At 36.0% G+C, this 14196-nt stretch overlaps 1 protein-coding gene across 3 annotated transcripts in view; it reads left to right on the top strand.

Moving 5' to 3' along the window:
• IL17REL (interleukin 17 receptor E like) overlaps positions 1-14196 on the top strand; it is a 45271-nt gene that overhangs the window by 21301 nt on the left and 9774 nt on the right. For all 3 annotated transcript variants that reach the window (XM_027894907.1, XM_027894906.1, XM_027894905.1), the window contains exons 2-10: positions 383-410; positions 6093-6242; positions 6842-6951; positions 7785-7899; positions 9120-9164; positions 9967-10106; positions 10274-10345; positions 12530-12584; positions 12984-13147. In XM_027894907.1, the coding sequence (XP_027750708.1) occupies positions 6143-6242; positions 6842-6951; positions 7785-7899; positions 9120-9164; positions 9967-10106; positions 10274-10345; positions 12530-12584; positions 12984-13147 (801 nt within the window). In that variant the 5' untranslated portion in view covers positions 383-410; positions 6093-6142. The remainder of the gene's footprint in view (positions 1-382; positions 411-6092; positions 6243-6841; positions 6952-7784; positions 7900-9119; positions 9165-9966; positions 10107-10273; positions 10346-12529; positions 12585-12983; positions 13148-14196) is intronic.

The raw sequence follows: 14196 nt of genomic DNA, 5'->3' as shown, positions 1-14196 counted from the left end.
AGTTCCTTTGCCCTGGTATGAAGCAATCCATTGTAAAGTTTATTGAAACAATGCATAAGCTATTGGTCAGTAGGAATGGCAGTACCTGATAAAATGCTGTCTGTATTTGATGGAACTGTTACACTTGTTAGAACAATTACACACCTCAGTAGGAATACGTGAAAATGAGGATAATGCTGATCTTGTGTCTCCATGTGTATGAGGCTGACATATGCAGTAGTGATGTGCATTTTTACTGTATTTGAAAATCTTTTAACCTTGAAAATTATTTCTATTGTGAACTATGGATATGATTACCTAAGATATGTTTCTATTTGTGTGCAGTGATTAAGCAATATTTATTTTTATTGTAGCTTTTACAATATTTTGTTTCTGTTTACAGGGGATTCATTGTAAAAGCAAACCTTCTGGTGAGTATATGTCATTCACATTTTTATTATATATTTTTTAAAAGATAATTTATGAAAGATAATAAATCCACCATCGTAGTGGCATAACATCACTGGCATGACAGGGTATTTACCACCAGTTTTCTTGCATAAAACATTGGAAATTGGTATGTTTAGATAAACAATAGGTTAATAATGACAATTGTTTTATAATTTACCTTACTACAAATGGTCATTGAGTTTGTTTAGTCATGTCACATATTTTTATTGCTTCTGATTATTATTATTATTATTGCCTACAGTAATAACACAAGGTCTTGAACTACCTGAACTCTGAAGCCTCCAACCATTACTTCTCCAGTGCACACAGTCATCTGCAGGGAAGTACAAGGCAGCTGCCTTGCAGGCAGTCCCCCTTGAGAGGACAGTCCTAGTTCTCCCTGAGAGGACAGTCCTAGCTGGAGGCACAGCTCTGAGCTCTGCCTGTCTCCACAATGCCTTTCCTGAATCCATGTGGCAGAGAGTACCTAGACAGGGAGAAGACGTGATGCTGAGCCACAAGCACGTGAGATGCTGATGCTATGGCACTGTGCATGAGATGAATGTCAGTTGTCACAAGTCATTATTCTGAACACATGGCATTTGTGGGACCTGTGTTGAGGTGGACAGAAAGAACAGGATGCAGTTAAAAGTTCTACCTGAAAAAGTCTTTCATCTTCTAATGAGCAGAGCGAACCTTGGGTGGCTGGTTCAAGGACTGTGAATGAATCTTGTTAGGATTAGGCATCTGAGCTACTAGTAACACAACTCCGTGGAAGGTAGAAGAAGAAACAGAGCTCTGCTAGCTGAAGCATGTCTTAATTTCCTTGAGTAGTATAGTCTGAGGAATCCAAACACTCCAGCCCTGGTTTTGAAGGAAAGGACACCTGTAAATCTGTTGGTTAAGAGTTAAAATCTGTGTTGGGTATTACACAAATGCAGATCTAGATAGTGGAGACTCACAGGTACCATGAGGTGATGATTCATTCCGCCTGTTGTAGGACAAGATGATTTATGTGCTGGGAGGGAGGTGAAAGGGGTTGTCCCTCTCTGTTGACTGCAAGAATTGCTCAGGTCACAGTCATAGCCTGGCTGAGTTTGGAAGGGATCTCTGGAGGTCATCTGGTCCAATCCCTAATGCAGGGACATGCAGATGAAGCACAGAAGCATAAATGAGATGTTTCTCTCTTAACTGGATAGAGATTTTGGGCACTGAAGGGTCTGTAAACTAAAGATCCCTATCTTTCAAGATGATATGCATGGCTGTAGGTTTTTCAGTGATGCCTGAAAATGACTTATCAGTTGTCTTTAATACAAGTAACATGTAGAGGATGACTCAGCCTTACAGGGTTGGTGAAAAAAACATTTTTTTGTCTCCATCCTAATTCACTTGTGCAACAGTGGGTGTATACTCCTTTCCATACTATTTATTAAAAATTATTTTTATTATTTACTATTCAAGGTTAAATTACCTTGAAAGACCTTAACTGTATAGTAGAGGACCTTTGCAGTAGTCATTTCTTTCAGCTGCAACAAAAAGGTGACTTTATTTCCTAGAATGTGGAACCACCAGCCTAGCAATATTTGGCAACATAGCTTTGACTACCTTCTTCCTCATGCTTTTCTAGACTATTAGTAGTACATGAGAGCTACTGTAAAAATACCAATCATTTTAAAAAAACCTTACATTTTTAGAAAATGTATTTGGCACAGTATATCAGCATGCTATTCAATATCCTTGAAAGTCTGAAATTTTTTCTGAACATACAACTGTGAAACCCTTTTAATTTACTGTTCATTGCAATCCATTGTGAAAGAGAGGCTGTCAGTCTGACATTTAATCAATTTCATAATTGCTCTAAGTACTTTCAAGTAGCAAATTTGGGTATTTATTAACTGAAGTGCACCATGTGGTTATCTTGGAACATATCTACTTTGTTTGTGAATTTTTTTGAATAATCCTAATGAACAGATGCAGCAGATACTATGATAAATCTTATGCAAATAGGTTTGAAATACTACTGTGATTTATACTCACGGAATGATATGCCAGTGAAGCAATTCTAGTGTGCTTTAGATATGCTCACAGATTTAGCCCTGTCAGTATCATAAGTAGCTCAGATTCTTACAATTCTTGTAAGACTTATAAGACAAAAACCAGTTAGGATTTTGCACTGGGTGTTGGCCCAGGCTTGTTATTAAGAGGTTTTCTCAGCTTTTTTTTTTTTTTTTTGTTCTCCAATTTCATCTTCTTGCCTGAGGCTTCAAATTATCCATCTAATAATTTCTATTGCGTATTCATTGCTCAGCTCTGGCTTCTATTATCCAACTGTACATAAGGTGTGATTTGCTGTCGTGACAGTTCTGGGTTGATTGCTGCATCATCAGATTAAGAAAAATAATCTCCTGTGGTTGAATTGATGGCAAAAATACAAGGAAAGTGTCTACATGCTGAATAATAAGCCTTGGTTTCTTTATGCCTGGGCTTATATGTGTTAATAATTAAGGAACCTTTTATTAAGCAACAATCCCTCTCTCATGTAGGGCTAATTACAGTTATCAGTCATAAACACAAAATTTAGGCAAGATTTACTCAGCAGATGGTTTGAGTAGCAAACCATTGAGTAGATATATCTTTATGTCTTCTGGGGTATAGATAGAACTACTTGTGCAAAAAGGAAAATGGGATGTGTTCCAGAAGAAAATATCTTAAGGGGGGATTAAAAGATGATAAAGTAAGAGTACTGAAGAATTAGTCAGAAATGAGTCTCATGCTGTGATGATTTATACAATGAAAATAATTTTATGTTAGGTCTTCCTTATATCACATATTTATTTTGATCCAAAGCTAATATCCTCATGCGTGATATGACCCATGTAAATTATTATTAATAAGTTTTGCAGAATTTTTTGCAATTCTCAAAATGTATCATAAAATAAATGGAAAAAATCAAAAGTGGAAGTGTAATTTCATTTTATTCAGCGTATCACATATTTGTTCTCAATCTGAAGATAGAAACTGTGATCGAGGAGAACAGTAGCTCTGCTGACAGAAGGACAGTAGTCCCTAAATCTCTGTTTGTGCATCTAAGGATGCTGATCCAATGTCAGTGTGCACCTCGGTTGACTTGGAATTCTTCTGAGATATTAACCATCCTGTGACATCTGATGATACCATACCTCAGGCAGTAATTACTATGGACCAAATTCAGTTAAGTTGTGACAGTCTCCCCAGAAAATAATAGGGTCAAATAATATGGTCAAATGCACCCAAAAAGAATACTTTGTAAAGAACTCTCAGCTTTGACTACTGATATAAATATATATATACATACACACATGTACAATGCTTTTTCCTTAAATCATTTCTACACAAACACAGAAATGGGCAAGATTATGGGCCTGGATCAAGAAATTGACACCAACAACCAAGGAATTAAGCAGAGACAGTTGCTCCTGCATACCACTGGGCATCTACAAGTGCATGTCTTATGATGCAGTCAAGAAAATATCTTTTTGAGCACAGAGACAGAGCTAAAACTAATCCTCACCTATCCCATTATTAATAATAGTTATCAGGTAGTTCTGCAATATAATAACCTCCCAGTTAATTGTGGGTGGATTGGTTGGGTGTTGTACAATAACTTTCCATCCTGAGATACCTTCAGGATTATTACACCACCCGTTCTTGGAACATGGAACATAGCATTCATGTCTGACTGTTGTGCACTCTTTTTCTTAGAGCTGTCTTAACTCTGTGGAAATGTTTATAAATTCTTCAAATTTCAGTGTAGTCCACTACTCTTAAAAGTCTTGTTAATATATTTTGAGTGATTTGTGTTTTTTCTTTGGTTTGCATAACTTGTCTTCTCTAGTTGCCAATATTTCTTTTAATAATTGAGAGTTGACCTACTGCCAGTTGAAGTAAAGTGTCTTCGTCTTCCCTTTCTTTTCTACTTGGTTCATATCAGCATATTCTGTTCCCTCCAAAATATGCTTAATGTCACAAAACCAGGATAACTGAGTGGAGATTTGGGTGTGAAGTGTTTATCTTTTCTGACTTCTGATATGTATCGTGCAGGACTTATTTCTCCTGGTGCCAAGTGTGAGGGCATTTCAGGCCTGACAGATTCAAGCCAAGGTGCCACAATTAAGTTAGTCTGTCTTCATGTCTTGCAGTATCAGTATCCGATCCTTGACAATGGGCTTCAGCTGCAGCTGGGCACTCTTTTCTTCACTGCATGGGTTGGAGGGATAAGTAAGGATATGCTTTGTCCCTCCTCCTCCTCCTCCTTCTCTGTGAGAACTCTGGATGTGTCTTCCTTGTGAGTCAATGGGCATCTATCTACCCTTGACTACAGTTCTTGGTTAGACATTGAAGGATGCACCCTTTCCTGATGATTTTCATTTAGAGTGTTATCCTGAATCTTATGGCAAGAACAGTATTGTGGCACTGCTGTTTCATCCTTTTGTCTTTGCCATACTAGTTGAACTCCTTCTAGGAGCTTGTTAAGCAGTATGACTAATATGAATCAGTTTTTTTTGTTCTTCCAGACTCTCACCAGGGGAAGAAGAATGTGCAGTAAAATACTTTGTTTTACTTGGGTGGTTTTTAAATTTCATGCTAGGTACCGATACGAGAAGGTTAAGAAATATTTTAAAAAATTGCTGTGATGTAATTACAGCTAAAAAGATGTGTGCTGCATTGCATACCACAAAGCCAAGGGACAAAACCTAATTCCCTGGCTATTTATTATGATAGTTTCTTCGAAATTTTTGGGACTAGAAATAGTGGAATGGAGAAGCCCAAGGAATGCATTGAGGATTAAATCCACAGTATCAACATAAATTCATAAATAAATAACTGATTTCTGTGCAGGGCAGCCAGAGAAGTAGAAAGAGATGAAATACGGCAAACTGATGGGGCCTTTTTCTTTTACACTCACCTGCAGAAGCTGCCTTTGCAAACTGATGTTTTAAGGCTTTAAAATTACTAAATTTCCATAGGGAAATAAGGTGAGACATAGCAGCTGTGTTTTGTGCCTACTGATTATTGTGTTCTGTGCCTTGAAGAAGAGAAGCCCTGGATAATATTAATTCTGCTCTTGCTGTTTTGGCCTAAAGCAGAAGGAAATCCTGTAGGTGTGAGGGATTCTTCCATGACTAGGAATGCAACGGTGCCCTCTTGTGTAAAAGTGATATTTTAACAGCAATTGAGACCATCAGAAAATCCTGAAATTAAATCCTAAAAGATATGAGAGTGCTTGCAGTATACAGGTAATGGTTTTGAAAAAAGTTTAAATAAACTATTAGTTTAGCCATGATCCAGCAGATCTGATTATTTAGAAACAGTATTAGTCTAAGTGTGTTCTCCTTAACTTAGCGATTACAGGTGGGATTGCTGCCTCTTTTGGGTTAACACTTCCCTAAATCCAGAAATTTATTATCAAACCTCATCTGTACTGTAGTTCTTTCCAACCCCCTGCATTGCTAGTGAAGCCAACTAGCTAAGTTAGCCATGTGAAAGTCTTAGGTAAAGTACTGGCTTTGCAAAATCAGTGGTGACTCTCCTACCGATTTCAGGAGAGCTGGAGCTCCACCTGTGGTTCTTTGTCTCATCCACATATCCTGTGTGCAATAAAGTTTCTCTGTTTGCATTTGCAGGTGGCATTTTTAACAGCTTCTGCCGTGATGCTCCTCCATCTTTATCTTCCATGGTACTGAAAAGCATGAAGATATCAACAGTGATGAAATGTGTCCAAGGAAGCCCATGCTCTCTTCATTTAAACATTAAAGGAACTCTGAGTCTGGATGGTAGGAATCAGCTTTCCTATTGAACCCTGACAAATGAATTTTAGCTTCCAGTATAATACACATAACTTGTCCTCTACTAGTGCCCCAAGCATACTGATGCCCTTTTCTTTCTTGCTCTGACATGCACGCACATTCACACAAGAATTTGATCTGCTTTGGTAACTCAGATATGAGTTACTGCCCCAACAGAAGGAGAAACACTTTAGACATCTGAAGTTACAGTTCTGCACTAAAATAAAATGAAAGCACACAAAGTATTTACGCATAGTCTATTTTTAGTAACACCCTGCCATTCATATGCTTGTGTTACTGTTTGGATATTTCCTGGTTGCTTCGCTCAGAGCTAATAAGTTCATTTTTAAAATTTGCATGATTAAAGCTTTAATTTATAGCAGCCTGTGTCAAATCTTTGCTCCTACTCTCATGTGTGTGTTATCTATAATGTCCCTATTTTAACAGACATAAAAAACATGTGCCTTTCACTTCAAAGGAAAGCTTATGATTTAGAGTGTGTGTATATATATATATATATATATGTATATATAATTTCTTAGAGATGGTTAAATTATATTTTGAAATCTGTTCCTAACTCATTTCAGAGAATATCCGTGGGCTGGAAATATGTTCTCTTTCACTGGACACACAGCAGTCTCAGTGCACAAATGTGAGATTCACTAGGAAAAAAAGCAAGATGCTTAATGGAAAGAAGGTAGACTACTTTTTTTTTGAGGGGTTGTTTTTAATTTAAATGTTTACAGGCCTTTGGAAAAAAGTTTTTTTTGTATCTCTCTTATTTTCTTCTCTTATTGACTTTGTGGAAAAAAGCAATGAACTGTGTACCTCAGCATTGTCAAATGAAACTCCATAACAAAATGCCCTTTTATAACCTATAGTTAAATTCCTTACCATTTTTGTACTTCTTCCACTTACCTTTAGGCAAAGGAAGCTGCCTCTGCAAAACCTAATTTTAGAGTATATCCAACATGAAAATCTATATGTAATTTAATAGTTGCTGCTGTCAGTGAGGGAATGACCTGCTATTACTGGACCTCAATTTTTGTCTTCTAAATTATTTTCTGTCTCACAAACTGTTACTGGAGTGAATAAATTTGTGGAAGTTGTCATTAAATATTTAAACAGACATTTTTTCCCCATTCTGCAAGTGTCTGTGTTTGTAAAATGCCTAGACTGGGCCTTTTGGTAGTATGAAAGATTTTTTTGCTTTTGAAGTTCAGTTGGCATTAAATACCTGTATTTCTATGATTTTAGTATTATTTCATATATTTTAGATATTTGGATTTCTGAAAGTGAAGAAGATAGCAATGTCTTGGATTAGAAATGATGATACTCTGAAATCCTTTTATTGAACTGTGTTTGCTTCTTTTACATTCTTAATTCTACAATATCTGAGACTGCTTAATGCTGCTTGTAAATATGAATAAATCTGAACAAAGAATATTACTTGCTTAACTCTTCTTGACCGGTGGTTTTTATGTATCTAGAAGTCAGATATGAACTTGATTTTATGAATGTTTTAAACAGGTACAGGTACAATTCAATTGTATTGAAGTCAATGTAGCACAACACATCTATGTGACCATGAAAACAGTACCAAATTACTGTGAAGTCAAGCTGAGTCAGGAATACTACGTTGAAGGTAGGAAAACATCTTAAACCAGATGTTTTTCAAGAAATATCTTATCAAAGAAAAAAACAAACCAAACCAAAAACATGAAGGCAAAAGCAAGTCCAAATCACGTTGTGGGATACACTGACATAACTGATGGTAGAACACGTATGCCAGGACCAGTCTTAGTCTACATTTCAGTGATTTTTTTTTGTGTGCAAGTAAAGGTCTCAACTTGCTATAAAACCCTGAGTTTATATCTAAAAGTACATGGAAAACTGAACAACACTATGCATTTGTCTCAGTTGGCCTCCCTGTGATCAGCACATGCTCCTTCTCTGCCCCCAGGTTGGGCCCTGTGTGCTCTCTGTCCTAAGATGCAACCTCTGCTTCTCTGCATGGTTAGGCCATGGGTGGTTTCAGAGGTCAAGGAAAGCTTAATAGGAAAGCTGATACAAATTGATTTTTACTTTCATGAACTAGTTGTTCTATTGCCTGTTTACATGTTACTGGAAATGATAGGGTACCCCATCATTTTAGGGTAAAGTGCCTACAAATTTTCTACAGATTATGCTGTGTGCATACAAAAATGTATTCAGCACTATGGTCCAACCAAGATACAGAGTGGTCAGTGGAGGTAAGTGCAAAAAATGACATGAGACCCCTTGTTTAATCCAGTGCCTGGGTTTGTCCTGCCTTCCCATTTCCAGAGCATATGGGAGGGGGCTCTTGCCCTTTCCCCTTGGTAAAATGTAATCCCTTATACACAGTTTCACACTGTCATTGAAGTAAAGCCTTCTTGTGCTTAAAAAGCCTTTCATTTTCCTGATAAATCCTGGTTCACTAGCGAAGCATATATGTACTTTGTGAATAAAGAGGAGGGAAAATAAGGTTTTATAAAGCCCAGGTGTTGCTTTGTAAGCCTGGAGTCAGAATGGCAAAAATGTACAGTCGTAAGGTACTAGGTGAAGAGGTGCAGTGTTATAACTTAGACTCATGCCTTAAACATTCCAGTAGAAAAACCACCCTGGGGAAATAGTTCCTTAAGGCATGTTGTGATACAATCTCTGTGTGTGGGAAGAGTACTTTTCTTTTTTGTTGTTTATCTAGAAGTGGATGTAAATCTGCCTTTTAAAAGCAGGATAAGAGCTAAGTTTCCTGATAGGAAGCTGCTGGATAATTTGACAGTTTATTTACACAGTTATATGAATTAAGCAGCACTTAGGAAAACTCTGGCTTCTATTTTGCAGATTGCAGAAACAGTGATGTGGGAAAATATATTCCAGCTTGTTTGGGTGAGCTGATCTTCTATACAACTCAGAGCTGTGAGATATTTCTGATGACTTACCCCATGACATTTTTTCATACCTAAATAAGCAGGGAAAAAACGTATTTCCAACTACTACTACTTATAATTACCATGTAGTTGATAGGTCATGTCCTGGAAAATTATCTTCTCTGTATTGACCTGGAAATGTTAGGTAGCAGATAAAGATATTTGCAACCTATTTAGTACTTAAACTTTTGGAAATAGATTTGTGTCCTTTCTGTAAACTTTGGATTGCTGGTTTTATGTGTTGTCTATAGAAAGATCTTATAAATAGATTGAAACTAATTTGCCAAACTGCTATACTGATTTCAACATACCCATGAATATAAAAAAATATTAAAATATCCCCCCACATACTGCATTTGTCTAACACAGTTACATATATTCTATATGTTATGAAGTTACAATCTGGTTAATCAGCTTTTGTAGTAGTAGTAGTGTGTATATTTCATGTATTTGTAAGATTTCAAGTACTAAAGTTGAAGTAAAATAGGTAGGTGTCTTGGCCTGTCAGTATTGCGAGTGCTATTTCAAAACTAAATAATATTGAATGAAAATTATTGTATATCATAAAATAAGAATAACTTGAAGAATTTCAGGATATAAAAATAATAATTTCAAACATCCTAGGTAAGAATTTATAGATGTGGAGTTACAACTCCCTCAAGTTATGAAATACATTTTGTACCTTTTATAAATAAATAAAAACATAAAAAATTAATGAAGAAACAGATGTGATAATTTCATGCTTGAATTTTATTTTTCAGCTGGAAAGTTTGATTATAATGTAGACAGGGCAAGGAAACATATAACAGTGAATGTATCCAACTTTCCCCGAGATCAAGATTATTACGTTCGCCTGTGCCACAAATGGTTTACCTGTGAAGATGCAGGGGCATTTGCTGTGGTGAGTTAAAGCTCACAGCAGTTTGTTGAACTGGTGGAGGGGGACTTGTAAGTGGCAATGCTCATGAAGGTCATAGTTATAGGAAATGACCTTCTCCATCTCTATCATTTAACTTTTTTAAAAGTCATTTACAGTCCTGGATTCATGAACCATCTTTTTCATTTCAGATAAAAGGAAAGGAATCTTTTAAATCAGTTTCTCTGAAATATTCTCAGCTACTCCCTTGTCTTTGCATTGAGGTAATACAGTCTGGAATTTGGTACATATTTTTGATTAAAGAAATTTTATTGGAGATTTGTGCTAAGAAAGGAGGAAAAGTCTTTCAACGCAAGTTTTTGACTGAGGCTTATTTGTTCTTATGATTTTGAAAATGTAGAAGTGATTTTTTTTTTTTTAGGAAAGGCAAATTAAAACATGATGATCAGAAAAAAAATGGGATACATTAATTTATGGAATGTGTTGTGTGAGACTGTTTTGACTGATTTTTTGCAAGTAATGAAAAATAGAAAATTTAATCTGACTGAATATCAGCATATCATTTGATATAGTATTGCATGAGAAACTAAAAGATAAATTTAGGAAGCTGAGAGCGAGAACAAGATAAGTTTGGTAGATAATACCTGGCTGCAGGGCTAATTCAGCAACTCCTCTTGAATGTGGCTGTGCTGGTAGGGAGATTATTTAAGGATCATTAGAGCCATTTTAATATAAATGTTTTCTTAGAGCCATTCCAATATAAATGTTTTCCTCAATGACATGGGTACAAAAGGTGGGAACGTGTAATGAGATTTGCTGGTAATACACTTTGAAGGTGGAGTTAAAATGGACAATGAAGGTGGAGTTAAAATGGACTACAGGGTCAGGGTAATTGCAGGAGACTGGAGATCTTCATATGTGACATAACCAAAGCACAATGAAGTGTGAAGTGCAAGTTCATGAACTGCTCTAATCAAAAGAATTCTAGCTGTAAGATGTGAGTCCTCATTTAGAAATAACAGTGGAGGAAGAAAGATGCGGGTGAAATAGTTCCTCACATGATGATTAAACTGACATACTCCCATGATGTAAATATGAAAAAAGGTCAGTGAATTTGATTATTCTGAGCTACCAGGAAACTATGGGCAAGGTCTTCTTTGAAGTACTGTAAGCAATTCTTGTATCTATATTCAAGAGAGATTAATTCAAATGGACATAAAAAAATCTGGAATGATTGGGGACTGAAGAGACTGTCTTACAAAGGAGATTCAGAGAACATGTTTCCATTAGCCTAGTAAAACATGTGCAAAGAGAAAATATATTTGCTGTCTAAATACAGACCAGAAGAGTCACTTAACAAGGAAAAATAAGAGTTTTTAAGCTAAAGCCATTGTTGCTCCAAGGATGAAGGGAGATAAACTTCATTAGGTGAATATATTCAGGACAGTTACAGGTTTTTTTTTCTGATAACCTGAGAAGTGAGATTTTTGAATATCCTATATACAAAGGAATAAAATTAACAAACAAGTTTTAAATGACCTTGATTTACCTTGCAGATTAAGATATCTAAATGTAGACATCCGAATACAGATATCAGCATTTGAATTAGGTGTCTAAATTCTTTAAGTCAGTGGAGATCTAGTTAGTGCAGTCAGGTGTTTAACTGACCAAATGTAAGTGACTCTTTTGGGATGTGCTAAACTGCACTGTAGATTCCACTGGCTGCATTGGCTAGATTTTTATATTTACTGTAATAGTAATTTGTGAACTTTAGTCACACTCAGATATGAACATTGTAGGAACCTAAAGTCACATACCTCAATATATGAGCTGAACCACAGTCTCTTCCAAGATTAGGTATTTTTTTCATTCCGCTCTGAAGACATGAGATCACTAGAAAGATATTATTCCTCTCAGTGTATATACAGAGAATTTCACAATAGGATTGCTGAGCAAACAGATGGGAACTGTAAGTAACAGAAACATTTGCACATGAATCTAAACAATTAGGGTATAGTATTAGCCATGCACATATACCTGCAGATTAGGTAAAGTGTTACTCCTCAGATTTTAAGGGTATATCCTTTACCATTACAAAGGCCAGGAGATATAATATTATGATTATTGAATGTCTTTTGATACCCCTAGAAAGTAATGAAACTGTAAGAAACTTCATGAAAATCAAATTGGAAGACTTTCTAAATGAAAGTAGGCTAAATACAGGAAGAGAAATAGTAGGAATATAGTGTTAGAAGGGATCACGTTAGTTAAATAATGAACAATAAAATAAAAATTTACTGCAAAATTTCTTTAAAAAACTACTTCCACAGCTTTCTAACAAACATAGCATCCTTATCTTTGATGGAAAGGTTTTCTGTGATATTCTGCCTCAAATGTTAAAAATGTGTCTGAGAATCTCTAACTAGTGGCCACTTTTTGGATTTTAGGGTTGGCTGGCAGTTCCAGATGCAAGGAGGATACAACTTTGCCCCTTTGAAAATGGCAAGTACTCTGTGATTAGTCTTTATAGAAGTAATTTTCAGCAGCTCCAGTAGTATGCCACAGTTTAAAATCAATCTAAAGTGAAAAATCATATATTACAAAACTTCAAGGAAATCATCATATTGGTTTATTTTACTGTGGTTAGACTAAATGACGTACTTTTGGACCAAATAGTTCACCAAGTTTATGCCAATGTAAACACCAAGTAACTTTCTAGTAATTTTCCACATTTTCTAAGTCACTCACAAACTGGCCAGAAGAAAGAAAAGCCACTGTAAGTAAAAGTGTTTTACTGTGTTAAGTCCAACCTTTTGGTTTAAAGCACATGTAGAGGTACCAGATTTACAGTTTTGATTCATGTCTATACATCTTGAATAACGTTCCCCTCTTTGTGCACAGATACAAAGACGCTATGGGATAATATTGTTTATAACCCATCGACACAAACCCTAGCTTGGGAGCCAGCCTGTCCTGTGCTTGTCACGGTTAATCTATGCAGATTCACGAAGTCGAACCACGACTGTGAAGATATAGAAAACTCTTCCAAAAATTCTACCGAGAAAGTAAGAGCTATGCAGATTAATTCAAACTGTGAGACTGAATGCCATCACCAAAGGCATAATGTGAAGAGATAGACTTTGTAAAAACAGTTGCAAATTCCTCTCTTCTCCGAAACTTAAAACTATTCATAGTCACAGTCTGTTCTTGTACGCTAATCACACGATTTGTTCAAAACGGTCGCTGACTCACTATTAAGAAATAAAAGTGGATATGACTGGGCAGCTCGTAATGTTTGCTAAATTATTTGGGGTAAATAGGATCTGCTTTTCATTTATTGTAGAGATATAATTCATCTATACTGACTTTGAAGTCTAAAAGATAGTTGTTCAAGTCTACGCTATTGATGATTAGATATGATTCCATTTAGGGGAGACAGACACATTGAGAGAACAACTCTTCTCATCTGTAGATAGGTATAATAGGATGGAGAGATTTGTCTCTGAAGATACCCCTTTGTTTTTACTATCACAAAGTCTATTGTGATTAGACTAGATTTGAATATTTAATATTTAGACACCTAAAATGTAAATGAGATGAAGCAAAATCTCTTCTAAATCTTTCTGGACATGTAACAGTACTTTGGTAGGGCACAAATATTTTGTACCTAAGATCTCTCTGAAGTGCCTTCCTCAGCCCTGGTCCAATGTCTGGAAATTGTGGGTGCTGAAATATTGTGTCCCTTAGCTCTTCCAGCACTACTACTCTCAAGCTGAAAAGGGTTTTCAAATCCACGTGTCTTGAATGGCTTAATACTTCAGTCTGACGTCTCATGATGCTGAATGCTCTAGGTTTATGATGTTCATTAGGAACCTGTCTTTCATCTTGAAAAGTAGCTTTCAAGCTTTCCTGACTGTGGAGACAAGGCAGCAAACTTGAAGTAACAACTGAAAATGCAAATAAAATCAAATACAAGTTCTTAATTTTTGAAACTTTTGGATTATTATTACTATGAGGACATAACTGGGAAGGGGTGTGGGGCTTTTTTGATTAGGAACTCCTGACCAAATGTTCACTGATTGTTCAGATTCATAATTTTGTGAGTTTCAACAAA

Source organism: Empidonax traillii, unplaced genomic scaffold (assembly GCF_003031625.1).
Source record: "Empidonax traillii isolate 1590-97213 ecotype Southwest subspecies unplaced genomic scaffold, ASM303162v1 scaffold447:size986111, whole genome shotgun sequence".
Taxonomy (NCBI): domain Eukaryota; kingdom Metazoa; phylum Chordata; class Aves; order Passeriformes; family Tyrannidae; genus Empidonax; species Empidonax traillii.
The sequence above is the reverse complement of the archived record's forward strand: the minus strand, read 5'-3'. Positions and strand labels throughout refer to the sequence as shown.